The sequence below is a fragment of the Nyctibius grandis genome, chromosome 2, assembly GCF_013368605.1.
Source record: "Nyctibius grandis isolate bNycGra1 chromosome 2, bNycGra1.pri, whole genome shotgun sequence".
In the NCBI taxonomy this organism is placed as follows: Eukaryota; Metazoa; Chordata; class Aves; order Nyctibiiformes; family Nyctibiidae; genus Nyctibius; species Nyctibius grandis.
The window spans coordinates 21685811-21709265 of NC_090659.1; the positions used below are offsets into that span (position 1 = coordinate 21685811).

The following is a 23455-nucleotide window of genomic DNA, read 5'->3' on the forward strand; positions in this document are numbered from 1 at the left end:
GGAATAAGGATGTACCACCATCCATAATTTTAAAAAAATCACAACTGAAACACTGAGGTCAAATGACTTGCTGGGGTCGTCCAGAAAGTTTTTGACAGAGTAATAAGAAAACAGTCGTCTTCACTTTAGTAAAATGCCTTACCAATGAAACCAACCCTAGTAATGGGGCTGTTAGGATGAAAACGAATTCAATTGGCCACTACACAAAAACACAGCTTTCTTAAACAAAACTTGGGAAAACGGTTATTGCTGAGGAAAGAGAACCCTGCCTCCACTCTCAGATGATACAGCTCACATACCAGCTGAGAAGAGCACAAAACCAGAACTGAAGGAGTTGTGAAATGATTCATTCCTCTTTTTTTTGAAATATGGTATCTTTTAGTATACAATGATACTTTGTACAGTGAAGTTCAAGATATCTTGAGGGGAAAAGCCCAATTCCCAGATGATATAACAGATTTGGCTATTGACGAGATGACCATTCTTCAAAAATCCCCGCACGTGGAGCAGTATGTCACATACTCCCTCATTTCCCTGGCATGCTGGATTTGCAAGAAGCAGAAATTATATTCATATGTAACAGTGAAAAAGAGTCTGTATCTGAGACAGTGGGGAAGTTTTGCATGGCAGGTCAACCATGCAAGAACATGCTCTTTCTCCATGCTAAGTCAATGAGATAGTGGCCCACCAGCTGCTAAACTACAAAGACCTGGTTGTTTCTGGAATCCTTTTTCTTTGGCATGCTTTACTCAATGTAACAGCTACAAAGAAGCACAAGGGGTTCAGCAACATGCCTTTGCATGTGGAAAAAAGGAAATTATGTGCCTAAGAGGAACTGCCTGGAGACATCAAGTGTCTTCAAAGGAGACAGTATAACCAGAGGTGTTGACAGGAGCACAGATAGAACCAGCACTGTTGCATAGCTGTGTTTACCAAAGAGCAGATGGGTGTTGTCCACACATAGGACAATCAGGGGCATTAAGCATTACCAAAGCCCTTTGCTCTCCCAGCTGAGCAAACCAAATTATGTTTGCTCAGAGCAGGGACATATTAGGAATAAGACAAAACTGTTTTCAGGCTTGCTTCTGGTATCCATACCATGAAAAGTGTTGCTAGATATTTAGAGGTAAGTCACAGCAGACAGGTCAGTATTAAAGCCATAGGAAGGGGCAGTTAAATAAGCCTTTCTAGACACTTGATATGATGTAAAACATGCAAGAGTTCATTTATCAAGGTCACTGGAAAAAAAGGAGACAGTTACTTCCCTCCAAAGTGATCTGCTGCTTCTGATTTTTGTGGTGCAGCCTATTCATTCATTTCTAAGTGATTTACAAAAGATTTAGAGAACTCTAGAGGGCAGAACTGACCATTGGGGCAAGCTCTGTTTCCGTATGTGTGCCCTGTCACACACAAAGAACAATCTTCAGAGCCCAGGTTGACGGGATGGTTTTGTGTTAAGGAAGTCAAGCAGCTGAGTATATTTCTGGATTCAAACTTTTTGAAAATTTGCGTGTCCTCATAACTGTTAATGATGGGTTTTTGGCCCATGGGAAGACCAGCTTCAAAGTGAGGCTGCACCTCTGGAAAAATTAGCACCTGGCTTTGGTTTGTGGCATTTGGTTTGTTTTTTTATTAGCTGTTTCTGTACTCACCAATTAAGTGATCAGGGTGAAACTGCCACCCTTGTTTTAATTGCACTGAAGTCAGAAGGAGCACTGAAACCTGAACAGGATCTTTCACCAGTATTTCACCATGCTGATAGGCTTAAGTGAGAATTTGGGCCCCTAGAATTGTAAGCCAGGAGGGACAGCGCGCACTGCAGAGGAGAAACACAAGCATATATTCACATACCCTCCTGCAGAAAGACAGCATATGTGCTCACGCCATGTTGGCAGCCCCTGACTCAGGGAAATGCACACGAGAGTTTCGCAGATGAAGCCATAGCTAAGGGAGATACGGATGTATTTGTACCGTATTTATAAAAAATCAGATGTCGAAGGCATTTTTTTTGGTTGTTTTTCTGATTTCCTTCAGAAGAATCCCACCCCCAACACTATCTCTCAAGTAAAGTCCTCAGTCTCTGTGGGGTCCACATGATTGCTCAGCATTAGTGTAAGAGTAAAGAAGATGCAAAATAGTTACAAAAGAAAAAAAAAGTAATCCAAATTTACATTATCTGCAACCCCCAATGACACGTTGCTTGAGACCCCTGTATTCATTTCTGTAGGTACTACTGTGTTATTCTCTGATACAGTGTATCCTCATTATGTTCAGACCAGAAGCATCCTTTTGAAGTCAATGTCCTGACCATCCCTACATATTGCACTGCAGTTCATGTCATGAAGAGGCCCTAGACATGTGAACCAAATTCTTTCTGGATGAATCTAAACTGGAAGACAACCTTCAAGAGCATGTTAACAGCACTCCAACCATTATAAAGATTTCAGCCCACAGGCTTAGACTAGAGCTTGTCCAAGTAAGAGTCCTGAAATTAAAAAATGCAAATGCATCTGCTGCTGCAGAAGTAGATCCTCAGCAGTAACAATTTGACTCTACAGATTCCCTGCTAATGGACTGTGTTGCTTGTTAATGTAGACATGCCTTTGTATGGTTCTTCTGTTCCACCTTTTTAGGTGAAGAAAGTCCAGGACAGCACAAAACACCCCCAGTAACACTAGGTAGAAAAGCCACATTATGGCTGAGTCACCCAATGTACTTTAAGAATTTTTGTTCTCAAGCAACAGTGCTAAAAAAAAAAAAAAAGTGCATTTTGAACGATGAAGTCTGACTCTTCAGCTCTGACCTAGTGTAAGTCTGACCAGTGTAGTCTGGTTCTTTAACATCTGCAGAGATGCTGCTGTTTCAAATTTGTTCCATTATTCTAGTTCTCATCATGTGAGGTTGTTTTTCTGAAGTCTAGGTTCAGCCTTCCTTTTCTTAGCTTGTGATCTTCATAGCTCCTTGTTTTTCCACAATCTCAGCTGGAATAAGCTCCTGCTTCCTTCTTCTGTTAGGCGTTAGCCTAAGTTTATTTATAGACCACGATCACAGCTTCTACGGACTGACATACATGCTACACTTGTATGTTTGCAAAAGCAAATGAAAATGTGTCAGCAGTCCACAAGAGTAGTTTTATTGTTTCGTGAATGGTTCCTCAACTGGATCTTTGTGCAAAAGATCGTGCATTGCAGTGTCAAAAGCCCAAAGTGGAAATAAGTAAAAGAACTCTTTTTCCTGCCTGTGTGTAAGGCTGGCCAGGGAATAGCTGCACCTTGCTTTGGCTGGGCTGAAAGGGTTTATTTTCTTATAAAGATGAGGATTCTGTTTCCAAAACTAACATTTTGTCCTGCAGTTTTTAGGCACTTGATTTGTTAGCACAATCAAATGTTAGGTTAATGAAACTGAATATTCCTAGAGATTTTGCTTATTATAGAATCTTCCTTTTCCAGGGTGACTGAATTAACTGGATATGAGCCCCAAGATCTAATAGAAAAAACCCTCTACCACCATGTTCATGGCTGTGATGTGTTCCATTTACGATATGCTCATCACCTGTGTAAGTAAAAAGAGTGCTAGACTAAAATTTATTAAGTAGAGTGAGAAGTTTTGCAGACAACAGGCACTATGCTAGAAAGTAGCGAAAGCTTTCCAAATCTTGACTGGAGCTAGATTTTTGAAAGTGCTTGGCTATCACTTAAGGAAACCATTAGTTCTGCAAATAAGCTAGATACTCAATATGCTGTGCTTCTGAAAAAAACATATCTATCTGGCCACTTTTATCTTTCTACTTAAAGGATCTAGGCTCTTTGGAAAATTTGGACTTGATTCTGGGTGGTGAACTCTTGAAGGAAAAAAACGCAAAAGGGCAAGTGAGTGAGTGAGAGGGGAAAATCAGAACTTTACTAGCCTCTGTTGTTAAAAGAAAAATTACGCAACAGCTCCCCATTCCTCTGAAATATGTTAGTAATAATCATCCCATGTTTGAAGTTAATACAAACCCAAAAAGTCCTTAGATGAATGTTCATTAATAGCATGTGGATGAGGTTTGGAGAGCGGAGTGTCAGGAAAAAAAATTACACATTTAATGATTCGCCATCTGCCAACAGAGACACTAATCATATCTGCAAACATCTGGATTTGGGAAGTAGTTAATTCAGTAGCACATTAATTTGAGAAGCAAATTGAGGGAATAGCTGAAATCTGGATTTGGCTCAGCCTGCCGCAGCCCATACGATGCAAAGATGACATCCAAAACCCAATGTCAGTGCATTTTTTCCCAGATTGCTGCTGTGGGCTGAAAGCAGCCAGAGTCAAATCCTTCTCTTAGGCTTCCTGAAGAAGAAAGCAGTCAGTTCTTCACCTTAATACATGCTGTTCATGAGGATCTGGAATATAAAGGAGGATGTAACTGTATTTGGCAAGTCAGTGCTGAAATTCCAAGTGCCGAATTCTGTTGATGGAAGTGTGTGCTACACCTGGGAAAGCAGAAACTGATCTTTACTGCAAGTTCATATTTACCAAAACATCATTGAATACTCTGGGTCATTGCAAACTATAAACTAGAATGAACAGGGTACATGGTAATGTCCCGCTGTGGACATCCTCTTTGTAGTGTAAACATCTGCATCTGGACTGTTGACCTGCACAAAATCTCACTCATTATTTTAACAAGACTATTTGAAATACCTATGTTGACCAGTATAGAGATGATTCTGTTATAGCCACAATCATCTCTGGAAAAGAGTTTTCCATTTTAAAGTAGAGTGATTGATAATTCTGTGTGTGCGATAGAAGACACGTACTTTGGCTGCTGGTTTGATCTATGTATGACTGGAGTTTTAAATAGAGACACATCATGTTTACTGAACTAACACTCCCCTCCCCCCAAGAAAAAGAAAAGCCTCAACCAAACAGAATAACTAAAAGCTGTTCTTTAGATACTGTATCTGAATGACAAAGATAAATTATTATAAAGTTTAAAAACAGAAGAAAAATGAGAGACATATGCATAGAAATTTATGAAAGTTTCAAAGCAAATAAATGCCAAGAAGAAAAAAATAATGGCTAATGCTTGGGTAACAGTGGGAACAGTCAGAATCACGGACCGAATACCAAGTAATAGGAATTATTAAAACAGATGTAAAGTGTACAAACTTCCTCTCGGGAGCACTGTTATAACTCCCCCACCATCCATCAGTAAATGTCTTAGGAACACGAACAGTAAAAGGTTGGCCAGTTTGACGTACCATTCTATAAAGCAATTTGATGATTAAGTGTCATCTGATGAAGAAATCTGGAGAGAAACATCTTACACCTAATAAGGGTATTAAGAAAAAAAAGAAAAGAAAAAAAAAAAGGCAACTCTAAACTAGGGTAACAATTTGCTTTTTTCAAAGAGGAAAAAAAATTCCCAAACTGAAGACCTAAAGCAACTGAACTTTAAGTTAGGCAGCACAAAGAACAAAACAAAGGAAGCAGTGAGGGAAACCAATTAGAAGGGATATAACAAGAACATCAGACTATGAGGAAAATGTGGATGTGAATATTTGCCTAAGGTGTGCTGGCAGCAAACAGTGTTTCCTGTTTTAAACATTTGATTAGCTTCCAGATATATGAAAAAGCTTCTGGCATTTGAACCAGTGTTATTTATTTCTATAGCACCATCAATATACACAGTGTTTGCTCTGCAACTAGGGACATGTGGCCACACAAATAATGAGTCCCTGCCTAAGGATCTTGCATCCTAAAAGACAGGGTAGAGAAGCTGTTCCAGTACAGACAAAGTATTCCTCTGTTCCAGTAGAGACAAAATATTTTTCTGGCCTCAGAGAAATCGCTTCATTTGTACCATTGTCTCTCTGTGAGGAGGATTTTGTGCATCCCACATGTTGTAACATCATTGCTCTTCCCACATAAACTTTTACAAGAGTCACGTCTCTGTGCCTTGGCAAGGCAAGCCCCAGCCCCAGCTGATGTCATCACCAAACTGTTCTGCCGCTTCCTGGAAGTCAACCTATGTATTTATAGAACCTATCTTATAGCAGAGCACAGTTTACACTCTGGCCGTGGCATCGAGTCTACTTTTGCTCCACCAGCAAGCAAGCCTTCCGGCAGAGCTGCACTAGGTTTTCAGAGGGCAAAATAACTGTATAGTCCGCTAGGGCACCATCCACTGATCACGCTGCTCGAGGACTGGACCAATGATGTGCCAGTTGTGGGCACCAGGGAAGATAAAACAATAACTGCTGCGAGTGAGGAACCGAGAAGTCAATTTCTCTTAGTAGTATCCTTAAGTGCAGGCTAGGAACTCCCAACCACATGCCTGTGAGCCTGCTGGAGCCTTTTAAAATAGCCATCTACGACAGACCAGAAGGACCAGCCCAGCCAGCCCAGTGCCTTTTTCAGCTCGCCTGCTGAACGAGGAGGGAACCACAGCAGCGGAACACCCAGTTACAAATGGCATATCTAAGAGCCAAGGCTAAAGCCACTGAATCCTCCCCATTTGATTGCAGCGGAGGCCACCAAGAAGTCTGAGCCTGCACAGATTGTCTTGGTAGTGGATTTACCTCATTCCCATTTCTGAGGTTTCCCAATCAGCATCAACATCAAACAGTGTAATTTAACACAGATCCAAATGGAAATTGACCTCATTTACTGTATCAGAAGCACAGCTACTGTCCCCTAGCCACGGTCAGACTTTCCCCAGATTGCTAAAAATGCAGGAGACACAGAGTCCTCCCCTGTACCAGGAGAAATATTGGTTTATCCATATAATTAGGAAAGAAAGCTGAACACTGTAGTCCTCAGTGGTTTTCGCATCTTTTAAAATATTGTCTTAGCTGTAGAACTAAAACAGGGATTTCAAAAAAATCAGTGAGAGAAAGTCGAAACTAGTCCCAAAGCACATGGAAGAACTTTGTTGTAGCTAGCGAGCCATTACAGCATTAACTTCTGTTTTGGAAGACTGAGTAGCAAGGCATTTTGAATTCAAGGAAAACCTGACCATTAAACTAGCACGAAGACATAATTCTAAAAAGCCTAGATCACATTACAAAAAATATCTGTTAGATGATCTAGGCCAAAATGTAAGCATCATCTCCTAGAACCGGACCATTTGGATTATAGAACATCAAGAAACATAGTGATTCCATGGCATATAGCTGATTATTAACAAATATTTTTACAACAGACTTATTTAGCGTTGTTACACTGAATCTTTGAGTAGCAGCTACAAGACCTTTACCTTGGAGCGACACATTGCACTTAAAGAGTACACATCCCTTTATATTTTGTAGGTGTGTTTACATACTCACACACATATTCCTCATGATTTTCTTAAATATCTGTACATCTATCTATGTAGAAATGTAAGTGTGAAAAAGGACACCAGCAAGTATAAGGCAAAAAGCTGATATCTAAGAGAGACTTCAAACTCTAAATACTAGTGGCTTGGTGTCAGTGAGGATGGGTTTTTGAATGTCCTGCAAGATGTTGTTGTTTATCTGTTTGTTTTCTGAACAAATGGATACCATATCCTGTAATGGAAGGAAAACTGACACTTCCAGAAAGACCTGTCTATAGTCATTTTGTAAGAGCTTGGTGTTCTTAGGGAGATTCTAGATTTGAAGAAAAGTTTAAATATGTTGTGATGTGTGCAGATGGATAGGAGAGTAAGCAGTCCAGAGAGATGACCTATATGCTACAGACATAGAGGACTTTTAGGAAGAACAAGAACTCTTGCTCTTCTGTTTCTGTCAGTCTTACACTGGGCTATTCACATTATTCACATTATTGTGGTCTCTGGTTACTATTGAAATTACAAAACCCTTCTCCCCCAAGTAACAATGGAACAAAAAAAAGCCAACCCCAGCGATGACTGATTGATAGCCATATGGTTGATTAGCAAACAGTAAACAAACTTCCAAAGATTATGCACTCTTTAGTTCCCAGTTTAACATTGGATGCCCTCCTTGTCAGAGAAATCTTCTATGAATACTAATTATAAGGCTATATATTTTCAAGGGGTCATTTGCTCTACTAGAGTTGGTTGAAAGAGAAAGCTGTTGTTTGATTTCCTTATTATGTATCTGCTTCTGCACCAAGCTCGTACAATGAGAGAACAAAATCACAGTGAGCTTTGCTACTAAGTTCAGTCTTGTACAAGCCCTACATTTGCAAGCAGTAATTCAATTTCTTAATCATGTATTATAGATTAAATATTTAGAGATGCTGCACAACTCCTATTATAGCATAACCTTATGCCAAAACATCTTTGTTCACAGAGAATCCAAACTGATCTATAGAGGATTACATTTCTAGTGATATCAGATAACTGATTCACCTCTCTGGCCTTGTCTTTATTTGTGTGCTTAAGAACCAAATAGCATTTTAATTTTTCCCTTTTAAATCAACCTTCAAAATGTAGAGCTTACAGAGGAAAAAGCATCATAGCATAAAATGCATTGCAAAATACACAATAATCTAGCAAGCTTCCAGATATACTGGAAAAATTCAAGCTAGTTGTGTCCACTGCAAAATATTTTTGCTGCCTTGAACTTCTCTTTTTCAGCTAGAAGATTAGAGACAGTAAGTGTTTTTGCAGAACATAAGCATAAGAGAGCAGGGTGAACTGGAAAAGAAGGAAGACAAATCTTAATAGTTTGCAACATACTATTTGTAAACAATTATGTGACCTTGTGAAACTACGTAAAGGGGCAGGACAGACACCTTTGCAGGGGAGCTGTTGAAAGTTTGGTGGGAAAAGGAGGTTTAAGGGAGGGGGAGGAGGGAGAAAAGTCCCTGCCTTGCAAATAAATCTCTCCAGGAAGTGGTCACAAGTCCAAGCAATGTGAAATGCTTTTTTGTATTTTATTCACAGTGTTGGTGAAAGGCCAAGTCACAACCAAGTACTATCGACTACTGTCCAAGCATGGAGGCTGGGTTTGGGTACAGAGCTATGCTACTATTGTGCATAACAGCCGTTCATCACGGCCTCACTGCATAGTGAGTGTCAATTATGTCCTTACGTAAGTCAAAATACTTTGTACCATTACATGTTATTAGTAATTGATTCATTTTGCATGTTACCCGTAATTAATTCATTACTAATTAAATCCTTTATTTTACTTGTGTCTTCCAGTATCATTCTGTGCTTGCATGTTACAGCCACTTTTCTCTCCTCATATCCTCCCTCTTTTAGTTATATCGGGCTAAAAAGAGCTAGTTTTCCTGATGATTACCTCATACACCATATGCTTGAATGTAATACCATTTGTAGCCATATGCGTTAGACCTGGACCCCAGTTCTGTAACTGGCATCAGAACTGCACTGTGACTGTCCAGACACAGTGAAAGTTACTGATACCCAGCAGAGGTCATAGGGTCAATTTGTGAGACACAGACATGGTAGGAAGCGTTACTCCTTTCAGGGACAGATGAATCACTGGGGATTCCCTCACTTGCCTTGGGTTGCACAGACACTCAGGGCAAAACTACATTCTCACAATGGTAAGTAGCTCCCGCTGAGCTGGTGAATGTACAGCGGTTCGGACCCGCAGTTTATGAATTCTGTTTCAAGTCATGAAGGTGTTACAAAATTCTTATCTTGATATAAACCTGAGAGAGAGAGAAATCTATATAGAATAAGAGGGATGAGTAATAGTGAAACAGATTGTGACTGAAGAGACTATCTGTGGTGGAAAAGAAAAAAAAAAGGGATAGTGGGCACCCCTTGTGTTCAATAGCGTAAAAAAGTAGGGAATTATTCACTCTTTTGTCTAGACTGGTCCATTTCGTATCTGGCTTGAAAGATTTGTTTGCATGATGTATGTGGTAGGCTCATGCGTGTTTGCTTATTACAATGTTGTCTCTGATACCTGACTTTGGGGAGTTAAAGTATATGAGTTGAGAAAGCATACAGTGTTTCCTTAAACTACTTGAAGTAGGTACTCAGTCCTGGACACACTGGCTAATACTGCCCTCATTCCTGTACAGATGTGAGAGCCAGCAGCAAAAGGGAAAGACTCAGCCCTGCGATCTGCTTGAGTCCCATGAGTTGGGGCAAGTGATTTGAGTAAAAAGGAGGAAACTGTGCTAGGGATATAACAGCATATTCTTGAGCTGAATTTACTTCCAGGTTATTCATCATCAAAAAGTGATGGAAGTGAGTTCTAGACAGGAATTGAGAGAGAAGTAGGATTTTTTCTAGTTATCCCTTCAAAAATATGCTCCACTGTTGCTACTGACAAAACCAGGGGAGATCATTTAATCATCAGATCTGTATCAATTAATGTTTCAAAATATGATCCACAGTCTGTTCTTGATTTGTTTTTTGTGCTCTTTTGTACAAAAATCTGCCCCGTCTGTTCAGATAAAACTGAACAGAACAGAGCAGAAATGAAAGTCTAGAGACTGTCAGAAAAATAACACTGCAGCTCCTGTGGTCTAGTTACAAGCACATTACGCTGACAGGAGAGGAACATCGCTCCTTTTCCTTTACTTGGGGCTAATTGTGAGAGCCAGGGTAGAGACCAATTCCTGATTGAGGAGGAGACAGATGAATTGATCTGTGTCTTTCTATCAGCTGACGTGGCTGTGTTTCCAAACTGCAGGGTGCCACAGATGGCTGAGAAGTTGGCACAGCTTAGGTTCAGAGAGTGGGCACACTTAGTACAAAGGTGTTAACGCGGTTCCCAGTGGAACATTTGTGACAGACTTGCGTGGGGATGGGGTGAGACTTTAAAATTCATTGCCTGCTGACATCCCCAACCTCACACTGCAGACACAGTGAAAATCTTAGAAGAATGAAAATTAAAACGTTGTGAAAGCTAACATGTATTTTCAAAGGAGCTATTTTGGATTTGTGCAGTATGTTTGAGTATGTAATTTATTGGACTGTTCTTTTGCAGAGATATTGAGTATAAGGAACTTCAGTTGTCACTGGACCAGGTTACCATTTCTAAGTCACAGTTTTCATGCAGGAACTCAGTATCTACCTCGCAGGAAACAAGGAAAATAGTAAAACCCAAAAGTAATAAAATGAAGGCAAAACTCAGAACAACGCCTTACCCACAACAGGTAACTTTTTCAGCAATATTTACTTATCAATTGTTGTGGTAGAGCGCTTGGGACAGGATAGGGATCATCCAGAACTGAACTTACTGTAAAGCTGACTACAGTATGCTCTGCTGCAAGAACTCCATTGTAGGCCGGAATACAATTAGATCCTTCTGTTTTTGGGGTGGACAGCACAAGTAGCACAAACCAACTCTGGCAAGTGATGCAAACACAACAGCAGTGAATGCAGCTAGCAGATATACTACACTCAAAACAGTGAGAGCCCAAAAAGCATTTGGAGTCTGGAGGGAAGGGAGGGAGAGAGTGGGAAAAGAAAATCATTGTGATAGAAGCTAATGCAAAGGACAGATTTTGTGTTCCTACCATTCTAAAGCTTGACATACCACCATAGGCAAAATAATTTTCATGGTCTGCTACTCCATTTATCAATGACTTCTGCCCTCTGGTATTTACAACTGTCTGTACTTACTAGCTAAAATCCAACTGGCAAAATTACCAAATAAACCCTTGACATTAGATGACAAAATAGGTTTTTGTTCCCATGTTAAGTGAAGGTAAAGTTATCAGGAAGACAAGGAACTTTAAATGCACTGGTAAGCCAATCCCTTTAGCCAGTGAGATCTCAGTTCAAGGAGGCCCAGCTTTGGGCGCCTGTATGATATGTTATGCGGTTTAATAACAAAGTTAGTCATTTAACTCTCTTCCCCTCCTTTTTTTTTTTTTTTCTTTCCCCCAGCAATACAGCTCTTTCCAAACAGACAAACTGGAATGCAGCCAGGTGGGAAACTGGCGATCCAGTCCTGTAGTGAATGCTGCCACCATTCAAGAACAAAACTTCCATTCAGAAAACAGTGAACTTTTATACGCCCCATCATATAGCTTGCCTTTCTCTTACCATTATGGACACTTTCCTGTAGATTCTCATGTCTTCAGTAGCAAAAAGCAAACGCTGCCTTCAAAGTTTGGGCAGTCTCAAGGAGCGCCTTGTGAAGTGGCTCGATTTTTCTTGAGTACGCTGCAGACGAATGGGGAATGCCAGTGGCATTATGCCAACTCCTTGGTACCCAGCACCCAGTCACCATCCAAAAACCTTCCTGATCAGCCAGTGAACATCATCCGACATAATCTTGCACAGAGTTATGAAGGTGGGTGTCACTTTTAAAAAACTGAAAAAAAGAAAAACAAAGCTGTGGGGTGTCTGGGAAAGATTTGTAATTGTAGTTTGAAAATGGGAATTACAAGGTGTTTAGGAAACACAGAAAATTAGAAACACAGAAGTGTGACAGCTGCTCTGTTTATAGTATTTACTTGTTCATCCCTCTTCCCATTACCATAAGCACTTGATTAGGAATATTATCAAAGCATCAGTTGCAAAAATGTATTCACCAGAATAACTTTTAGAACAGGGCAGAGATACCACCTCCTTTAATACTGGCACAGTTTACCTTCATGTTTTGCACTATCAATCAGAGTTATTTAGTGGAATTGCTCAGGTAAGTCATTGCTGAAGTCAGAAAGGAACAAATGTACTTCAGTTCACATACAGGAATTAAAATAAACATGATGCATTTCCATAAAAATTGAAGGTGTCCTTTCTGAGTATGAAGCCATTCTGAAAGTCTTTACCTTACAGTTACTACAGTGAATGAGTAAATGAAACGCTCTGTCTTCTGCTTTATTTAAAAATGTCTTCCATGCTCCTCCCCGATCAACTGCATTATCTTTCTATATAGATGGTCAGCTCAAATACTTTGAAGGAAGCATTGAAGACATTGACTTTTCTGAGGTGGCAACCTATAAGAAATAACCTTGAAAAGCTATAAAGTAACTAAATGTAAATGTAACTAAATGTAACTAAAACTAAATCTCAAGATACACTCCAATCCTTAGACCTCATATACATTACATCTATCTGCATACACCATTGTGATTAGTTAAAAATCACTGATGAGGACTGACTGGTTGACATACTGTTATAAAGTTAGACAGAAACACTCCTTTCCTCTAGCTTCATTAAGGACAGGATGGAAGAATCAGTGGTGGAAATTTAAAATTAAAAAAGCTAGAAAAGATAGGCTCAAGATTCTTGAATACCAGAAACAAGCACTTAGGGACATGACATTATATATCCAAGATCTGAAGGGAATACCTGCAGATGTTAGAAGCTGAGCTTGCTACATCAGACAGAAGATGGTATCAGATATTGAATGTGTCTCCCACAGAGAAGTAAATAACTTCTGCCCCGGGGTTTTGTCCCTCACAGGACCGTTTGACCTCACCTAGCCGATTGACCTCACCTAACTGACTGTAACATTTTACTACTCTGTGTTTAGGTTGAAAATGAGCAAGACTGAAGCTCTTCTTACAGCCTAGTGCAGGTTAAACGCTTTTTCTGAGCCCATGCTCCTTTAAAGTGCTGGCCTCCTTTTGTTGCTGTTGTGGACTGGGTGTGAAAAGGAGTAGCTTTAAACCACAAATAAGAAAAGGTTTTGTCCTTTCTAAAGATGCTGTAACTTTGTGGAAAAGAAAAAAAAAGCTACATCTTTTGAGGATAAGTATAAGGATTGAAGCAAATTCTGTAGACTCCCAGTAAGTCTGTAGGAACAAAGCTATTCTCGGTGTACAGAAGTCAGCCCAGCTTTTCTTCTCTGCTTCCAGACTAACAGATGCTGTGAGACTGACTGAAAAAGTAGATCCACCCCTTGCTGGTCAGAGAGTGCCATCAGATACACTGAGAATGGACGTGGAAAGAACAGCCTGTTCAGAGAACACTCTGTAAAACTGACCGTGGCCATAAAATTTGCCAGAAAAGCCCAGTGAACATAGCAGCAGACAAGCAATTTACTATTGGTCGGTTGATATGGGCAGATAACTTCTAGTAAATACATTAAGTCAGAAGCATTCCACAGCAATACTGTTAAATATGTTAGGGGAAAAAAAATCCCAACAAAAAACTGCAAGCAACTGCTGGTATTTTTCAATTTCATCATGCATACACATCTTCACCGTTTCCTCAAGAAGAGGAAAATGGAGATATGATACCAGCAGTTCTTACTTCTGGTTCTACTTCTACTTGAGATTTTGTTGCTTAAGTTGGAATATGTGGGTTCTCTTTTGAGCATAGATGTATTTTAACGGATGTTTAGCTATTGGGCATTTGATGAAAACTGACTTGGTACAATTAATTCTCTGAAAAAGCATTTACAATTGTACTATTTAGGAAGGTAAAAAGAATATGATAAAACTCAGGCCTGGTCAGAGATCATTGCTTGAGTTCACACACAGCATTGTAAGAGGGGAAAGAAAAATGGACCCTCCAATGCAAAGAGAATTTATACGTAATTGTTCCAGAGTTTGTTTCCTCACGAGGTAGAAGCAGCCCTGTGTGCTTTTGCTGAGGCTGGTGAGAAATCTGAACCTTTGGAAGTGACATTTTGCTTCAAATTAAAAGGGGCATCTGATCTTCCTTACTTTGTCAACTGCTGCTTTTTCCAGCGGTTCACTAAAAAACTGACAGCCAGTAAGCTTCAAAGCAGAGAGGATCTGCTTAGCATCATTATCTTCAATCCAAAAGCAATGCCAAATATGACATCTGGCAACCGGGTTGGATGCTAGGGCTATTCCACATCACATCCATAGAGGCATCTGCCAAAAATGCCGTAGGCCAGAGACATTTTTCTCTATGGAAAATAGTTTCTTTTAGAGAGATCAGAGATTTTAAGATCATCATGCCAAGCCATCAAAGCTCTGGAAAAGCACGTAGCAGATAAAACTGCCTGCAAATCAGATGCTGCTGCCTCAGAATCTGGTTTCGAAGCTTCTTCCACTTTTTTCCAGCTGGCTTAGTCATCAGAAAAGAAACTCACTTCAGAGAAGGCAACCATCTTCTTAGGGATGTTTCCTTTGTACACTTGGATGGATACATTACTGCTGTGGGTATCACAGTACCCACTTCTCATTAAGTTATGCCATTGGCCGGTCTGTATTATCTGTGTGGAGCTCAGTGCCACTAATCATGCCAAAACTCAGGAAATGATGAAGAATACTAAGAACATCTGTGAAAACCTCTAGTCTATCTTCCTCCCTCAACCCAACTCCCCAGGTTTGGCCTGTGACTACTGAAAGAAATATATGACATCTTCTTTGAAAAGTGCATTCCACTAGAGGCAAAGAGGTCTTTATTGGTTTTGGAGGGAGAATAATGGAGAACATCATAGAAATTACAACATCAGCCCATGCCTCAAATGATTTGCAATTAGGGTTCAGACCAGGGCACAGCAGAGATATCAAACTAATCTGAAAAACGTCTTTTTCATGGGCATGGACAGTATTAAGACCTGTTGTTTCTTTGCCTTGTTTGACACGGAGGAATATCAGCACGCCTTTGTGACACAGGAGTGCATGACCTGAGCAGTACAGTGGCTCTGCTTGTTGGTCTCCAGCACAACTCAGAGCAACTGAGTAATTGCTCCTCTTCTCTGAAGGCCCTCTTGCACAAAGGATTAGGAAACATACTGAAACATCACGGGCTACATGTCAACATTCAAGTGTTGGCATATTGTTTTTTCAAAATATATAGTAACTGTCAGGAGTATGCTGAGATTACTGTAGATCAGAAAGCCCAACAAAAATTGTGCAAGACAAAGCATGCATGAAGAGGGCTTCAGCTGTGTCCTAAAAATGGAGGCTTTTCACAGACAGAATGCAAAACTCTGCTGATAAGGACTGCACACCTTTTGCATGAAGATCAATGCTGAGTACCAGTCTGTCTTTGTTTTAACCCGGTTCCAAGATGCCTTTCTTTCATTTTTACTGAAATAGATGGGTCAATGAGAGAACTAGGAGCAGCTCTACCTATTAATGTCTTGGTACAGAAAGGCATGTGAATGAAATGTGAATTTCATTCTGAATGAAGTACCTTTTCTGCAAGCATCTTTGCCATTGAGCACCATCTGATCTTTGCACTCTTTAAAGGTGAGGAGGGAATGCTCCTAACTGCAACACCACGTTTGTCAGGGGAAAGATCGCCCTAGTACACTGTAACTATGAATAGACATGGTATGTTTTAAACAAAGACCAATACCTGCTACAGTAGCCTTCCTGTTCCCACTTGGATGGTTGGATGCTGAAGCCTGAGCAGGCTGCCAGGTGATGGGGCTCTTATCTCCAGGTTTTCCCTCAACTTGCCCGAGCCGCACCCTGTGCGCCAGCAGGAAGGCAGAGCTACTTGGCAAGAATTAAGAGAGACACGATGCCTGAAGGACTGAGTTCACTGCTGCAATTGCAGGCTGCTATGAATGGAGGCAGTGTAAGTAAGTATAAAGGCCCTTCTAGAAAGTTGCTATCACCCTGGTATGATACACAACCTTAGATGTGCAGTGTATCTACCTCACTTGGCACTGCTGAGTTGCTCTGGCAGAAGAGCGGTCCAGAAAGCATCCCAAATTAAGGCACCGACTTCAACGACTGTAAAGCGTTTTCAGCACTGGAGAAGTGCAGAATGCACAGGATCCCCGTGCACCTGCTGAGGCAGGGACTCTGGCAACTGCCCACGTGCCAGATGGGTGGAAGCGACCCTGGGGTGCTGCCTTTCTACTGCAGCACAGAGCAGCTGGTCAGCTTTCTATTAACTTCTGTATGAAAAAACTCCCCAGGAGGAGCCTTTCCCAGGGCATCCATGGGTTTTTGTCTGCAAAGGAAGACAAAAGCAGGTTTAAGGCTAGCTCCAGGAACTGTTCTGAATGTGAGCGGACAAAAACTACTGTGCTCTGTCGCACTGCAGACATGACATGCTCAACTGTCTGCTCTAACTCCACGAACATGCTGACAACTTTAAATGAAGTCTGCAAACAATTAACCAGATGCTTACCTTCTTAAACAACAGAAGAGATGAAAGTCACGTTTGAGAAACAGGAGAGAACAAAACAGATAATATCCTCTAAATCCCCAAGTATGAAAATTACTTCTTGGTACCAAGAAGATGGCCATCAGCCCAGCAGAATTTGAGACTGCAAAAAGGAAGATAACAAGATAGAGGCCAACTGGTAGCTGTGATGCTTCAGCTTCTTACAAGTGTGGGCTCTAAAAATGGAAAAGGACAATCTTTTGTTCAAAGATTAGAGCTGAGCCTTAAAGTAACGATACTCCACGCTGCAGTGAGAGAACAAACCCATCACTCCTGTGGATGTGTCAAGTGGGAAAAACACTAAAACCAGTATACCAGATTAGTTAAACCATATTAGTTATATGTCAGTAACTCTCAGCATAGATACTTATTTCATGCCAAAAGTGGAGTTAAAATTATAGCAGTATAATTACACTGGTAACATTTCCAAGTTATACTCAAGCATGTGGCTGAATGCCTGTTTTGATTTGTGATCTAAGAGGCCCATTTTTCAACAGCTGGTGAGAATTCAGTTTACTTAGGACTGCATATACTTCTTGGTACAAAATATATACATGGAAATTAAAAAGAATAACTTGAAAGGTTGTTGTTTCTAGGAGGGTGGTGGGTTGATCAAGAATAAATTGGATCCAGATTCCTGTTTAAATTCTGGTGTTAATTATGTGGTGTAACTCCCTCTGAAATTAATGAAGCTGTGTGTATAAAAAAAGGTACAATTGAGCTATTTCTGCTTCCTCTGTTATACACGAAGGCTTTGCCAGTCTACTATAGCACAGGGAATATTTAGTTATTAGTGTGTACAGTTACGTCAGCAACCACTACAGGGGAACTCCAAAACTTTTAAGATGTTGAATAAAATTTTTAGAAAAACAGAAAATCCCTTTTATAAAAGGCACTTAGATGTCCAGGGCTTTCAAGGAGCATAACCCAAAATAGAGTTTAGGTTTAATCTGAGAAATTTGGTAAATGCCCCATTTAACCTTTAACATAAAACTTTCAAATACGCCTTGGAGGAGCAGTATAACTGTCAAACTGTTCATACAAGACAGTGCAAAAAAATTAGTACTTGCCTAATTTTAGCCATACTGTATAGGAGTAAACCAGTGGCTGCGGGAAAAAGGAAAAGCTGCGCAAGCCAAGCAGAAAATGATAAAAGCAATTCAGAAAGTTTCAAGAGTTCAGCTACCATGCAGAAACTTACAACTAACATTACTCATTATATTTTAGAGAAAAAGCCTGAATAGAAATCCTAGGTTCATACTGTCTCGAAAATTTAAGAATCTAGCTTCCAATTTCCCATGCGTACCCAGTTTAGTACTCCCACTTTCAAACAAACATTCTCAGTGTATGTTGTAAATTAAATTTATATTATACATATAGCTTTATTATATGATAGTACCTCAAAAGCAGAGATACAGCATTACTCAAGAAGTATTTCTGCTGCTTTTCAATAGATGTTTTTAATATCTGCTGCTAGCTTTTCAAAGAGAAAAAGCAAAGCCTTTAACGTGACACAATGTAGATATTACATACATTACAAATAGATATCACAAATTAGATACTGACATGTCAGTACACTCTCTTCTTTACTTACAAGGGCAGGTGCTTCCACAAACTTCCACAGTGACAGGAAGAATAATTCTGTGTTACTCTGATCATTGAATCATTGACATGTAATAAATGTTATCCACCCTTTGGTAAATCGTTTGATAAATCTCTGAAAACAGCTTACTTAAGGCCAAAGTTTTGATAGCAGGTCACATTTCCAAATATTTCTTTGGTTTAATTTCCCCAATTTAACCATATTAATAATAACAGTGATTTAGAATTATTCAGTCAAATAAACAAATGGGCATTTCACATGGAAAACCTTTTCAGAATTGTTCAACACTGTTGGCCCCTCTGAATGGGTTGGGTTTTTTTTTACTTCTCAGTACTGTCTTAAAGAGACTTACCCAAAGGCACTGAGGTGAATGGGAATGTCTCTGATGTCTTCAGTGGGACTTGGATCTGGCCCAAACCAAATGGGTATTAAAGTTCAGTCATAAAAAGTGTTATAGTCTAACTATTATATGAGCTCGTTGTCAGTAATTAACATGTTTTCTCTTTTCTGCAAGTGCCCATATCAAACAGAAGATACAGCCAAGATGCTCTGTCTGACAACTTTACAAGCTGCACAGCACCCATGCCAAGCAGCAGATACAAAGACGAGATTTATGATTCCACCACCATGAAACCCAACAAAATAGAAACGAGGATTCAGCCACCTCACCACCTCATTAAAGAAGAAAACAAGTTGGCTTTTAGCAGAGACCTACAAGAAAAAATGAGCATTAATGAAAGTTCTTTTTCAAACTCAATAGCTAACTCCTTGCTGCCAAAATCAGAATGTTTCCAGTCTAAAGCTATAGGACAACTAAGTCATTTCCTGCCAGTGCCCTCAGTATATGAGCAAACAAGAAGGATTTGTATGAAAGAACCCAAATATGGGCATATTAGTCACCACGCTACAAATCTAGATGAACCGGACAGCGATGAGAGAATGACAGTAAAGCTTGATCATGACTCTGAAAGTGAACGTGTAATGGATGTGAGACCCTCTGGACAAGTTCCATTTGTGCTTCTAAATTATCACCATGTTTTAGCCAAACATGGTACATTTCAAACTTCATCATGTACAGCGACAGGACATGTAGGAGAAAATTATGGATACAATTCCGAGGAAGTAAATACATTTATTTACAAAAACCAAAGCCCCTCATCAGCTTCTTCTCCAGACGCCCACAAGGAATCTGCACTACCCCATTATATTGGAACTTCTGTAATAATAGCCAACGGAAGGTGATGGTAATAGAGGAGTATTTACATTTAATTAAGAAGCCAAACTGTAATGATTTGCAAAAAGCATGAGAAAACATGGTTACATTTACTGAGCATGGCTGAAGGTCAATGAGGGACAGACTCGGGTGTTCCTGGCAAGCCACGTGCAACAGTACCTTCAAGGTCAGGAAAAAAACCTACATCTAGCTTCCGTGCTTCATTGTCACAGATTAAGCTCTGGTGCCAGCGAGAAGACATGTTACAGATCTTATTTTTGTTATTTTATAGTGTGCAACAAAATTAAATGATAGGCGTTATATGCAGAGATTTATATGAAGAACATTTTTTGCTTAACCCCTCCTTCTCAAAATACATTTAAGATTTTTTTATCATTAACTGTACACTCTCATTTAAGTATTCTTGACAAACTGTGTGAAACCTTACATCAACTCTCCACCCACGTGTTAAACACCCTGACAAATGAACTTTGTTTAAAGAGTGGTGATTTTTAGTATCCATAATACAGCTGTACTAACTAAACAGCACTCAGTTTGGAAAAAGTTTATTTATTAATTATCAAAAAGTTTTTAAACTAAATAAATCAAATCTAAATTTGATTTATTTAACATAGATTTCAGTGTTCTGAGATTGTTACCACCACCATTTATCTTGACAAGGAACGCTCTGACAAATTAATACACACAAAGACACGTATTAAAGGGTTACAGGTCTTATCACGGCAAATTGGGACAAATCACGTAGCAGGAACTAAAGACTATTCCCCATAAAATGTTATAATAAGAAAAAGAAACTTCTAACAAGTGTGTTTCACTGAGTATTCTGGGGGAAGGCTGTGCAGATTTTCAAACCAGCTAGTCAAAAATATATCTTCATAATAGCACCAGAAATGTTTTCTTTGTAGTCAGGGGAATAATGAACATTTATGCTTTATTTTAAACTTACCAGTAGCCTTCTGAAGTTTGAATGGGTCAGCTTTTAACACACTGAACTTCCTTAGCATAAATCTCATTGTCAACACAAAGGTAAGATTAATATTTGACTGATTCGTGCACTTCACAAATAATGTCAGTGGACTATCTGAATATGGAAAATCGAAAGTCACTGCACAACCACCAAACCCAAAGTTGCACTTGACGTAAAGCAGAGTTTGAGTGTATCGGGTTGGAACCGAACACTTTGCACACATTGCAACCTGTGCTAATAACCTGTAGCAAGCAAAAAGCATACAGCACATATTTACATTTTGTCCAGCCTATCAGTAATAGATTTCCCCCCTTTTTTCACTACTTTGTGAAGTTTACAAATGAGGAGACATACGGATCTGTGCATGCTCAACTGACCACAGACAGTCCGCTTTGTTTTTCAACCGCTTCCCCAAACATTCTTTGTGTACTCTTGGCAGAACAACCAATGGCTCCCTAAATAATAGCTGTAGATTCAACCATAAAGGTTGCTGTAGATCTGAGCCGGCCATACGTAGCTGTATTTCTTAGCCCAATTCAAGGCTAGTTTACATTTTAAAAACTTTCTCTCTCTTATCAGACTCTCTCTAAAGACACCTTTGCTAAAGAAAATGCTTACCTGGCTTGTGCAATATGGAAAAACACTTGCTCATGGATTGCACCTTCTCAGATAAAAATGTAATGAAATACACACTTAAAAAAATGTTCTCCATCTTTTATATGCAGCAATAATATTCAGTCACCTCTTGTATGTATGAATATTTATTGCTATGAGTACACAAAAATACCTTTAAAACATATGTTTGAAAATGATTTTCAGTATTTTTATTGTTTCCTATTAAAAGGTTAACAGAGAAGGCTTTATTATGAAGTTAAATTGATGTTCACTTGGAAGTTCACAGTTGTTTGACTTCATTTGCTAAAAATGCGCGAAAAATACCTTTTGTGATAAATAACAAAAAATCAGTCATTACCAGCCTACTGACTTTAAAAAAAAAACAGAACCAAACCAGCATATTCACTCACTCAGTGTAACTGTGCTCCTTGGTTCGTCTAACGTTAGAGAGTTAGCAAGGCTACAGAAATGTCATGAGTGAGCACCTCTGTCATTCTGACTTTATACTTCGAAGCGATGAGACACAAGTCGGTTCCACAGCGGCTCTGGTTAATGGCCTTCCCAGCGAGTGCTACTAATAAATGGGCCCAACTCCTTAAGAGATACAATTATGCTAAGACTTGTATGTTAATTTTGTTAAATTAAAACCATGCCCTATACAGGAGTAACTAACATTATTTGCATCATTAAAAAGAAACCTGATGCACAACTCTCGCATACTACACTTTTCTCCGTACCTCATTAGTCGCATTGCGGCACACAGTTAATCTGGTGTATTTTTCTGTTCTTGTAAGTACTTCTCACTATAAAAGCATGTTTTCAGGAACCTACAAATTAGGCTTTGGTTAAAAAAACGCCATTGATATTCTTCAGTAAAATACCACAAAATATTTTTCCAGCGTCTACCTTGTTATTCACACTTCCAGGCTTTATTCAATGCGCCTGAGCAGAGGAGGTGTTCCATCATTCTCCTGCAGATGTTTTACAGTATATGATATTCAGGTACATGAACTTTCCCCATGAGGCAATAATGAATCAATTATGCATTCACATATGATAATACAGGGTAGCTTTAGAAAAGAGCTGTGATTAAAATAGCAAATGTGCGACACATTTTTCCTACCATTCTGAAATAGAAACAGCAATTGCACGTTCACATCTGGAATGTGAGTAAACTATATTGAGAGAAAAATACGACTTCTAGTCAGTTAAACTACAGATGTTCACAGCACACGCGTCCTGCAGAATGTGCCACAGCCACGGACAGTGGCAATGTTCTAAATAATTGGAAAAAATTATGTCATAGAAGTGGAGTGTGAATTGGAATATATTATTAAAAATAACCTAATTTCTCTCTACCGTACTTGTTTGAGCCACTATAGATGCCTTTGTCACGTGACTTGATAGGATTTTAACTCTTAGGGGAGTTCAGCCCTAGCAAGTAAACGATATGGAGAATGACAGAGAGTGAGAAATGGAATATTTTACCAACACGTAAAGTTGGAAACATTAATCCCATATTGAGGTCTCAAAGTTTTTATCCTGTTAATCATAGAAACACCACAACGTAAATAAGGTGATAAGGGAACAGGCTTCTCTCCAGGTCACAGCAGCCCTGTAATTCGAAAAAGGGTAGTAACGTAATTTAATGAAATGAAGCACAGTGGACAACAGATGTAAAATTGGAGAATATATCACTGAGATAAAGTGCAAATGAATGGGAAATCGGCCAGAATACCAGTAGTTCTCTAAAAATCACAAAACAGAACACCAAGTATTTTTTTAACATTTCAGTCATGCTTTGAAAACAACACATAGAAACTTTTATTTCTCCATGTTTTTCCTGAATGTTAGATTTTGCTTTTTTTATATGATGCAGATAAAAGCTATTTGGCAAATGTAGGTGAAAAAGCACGCAAAACAAACAACCTATTAATGCTCAGAATTATACATGTATTCCCTAAAAGTGTAAAGCATTTTTGCTTATTTATTATGTAAAACAAAACTGTTAAAATATTAATAAAATCCTGTAGCCAAAGGAAAAGTGAGTTTATT

The 23455-nt window shown here is 39.3% G+C and overlaps 1 protein-coding gene across 3 annotated transcripts in view; it reads left to right on the top strand.

The window, feature by feature from the left end:
* Window positions 1-23444, top strand: part of SIM2 (SIM bHLH transcription factor 2) — a 64361-nt gene extending 40917 nt beyond the window's left edge. For all 3 annotated transcript variants that reach the window (XM_068425304.1, XM_068425302.1, XM_068425303.1), the window contains exons 8-12: window positions 3450-3556; window positions 8879-9026; window positions 10908-11076; window positions 11813-12221; window positions 19099-23444. In XM_068425304.1, coding sequence (XP_068281405.1) covers window positions 3450-3556; window positions 8879-9026; window positions 10908-11076; window positions 11813-12221; window positions 19099-19826 — 1561 coding nt within the window. In that variant the 3' untranslated portion in view covers window positions 19827-23444. The remainder of the gene's footprint in view (window positions 1-3449; window positions 3557-8878; window positions 9027-10907; window positions 11077-11812; window positions 12222-19098) is intronic.
* The last annotated feature ends 11 nt before the right edge of the window (window positions 23445-23455 follow it).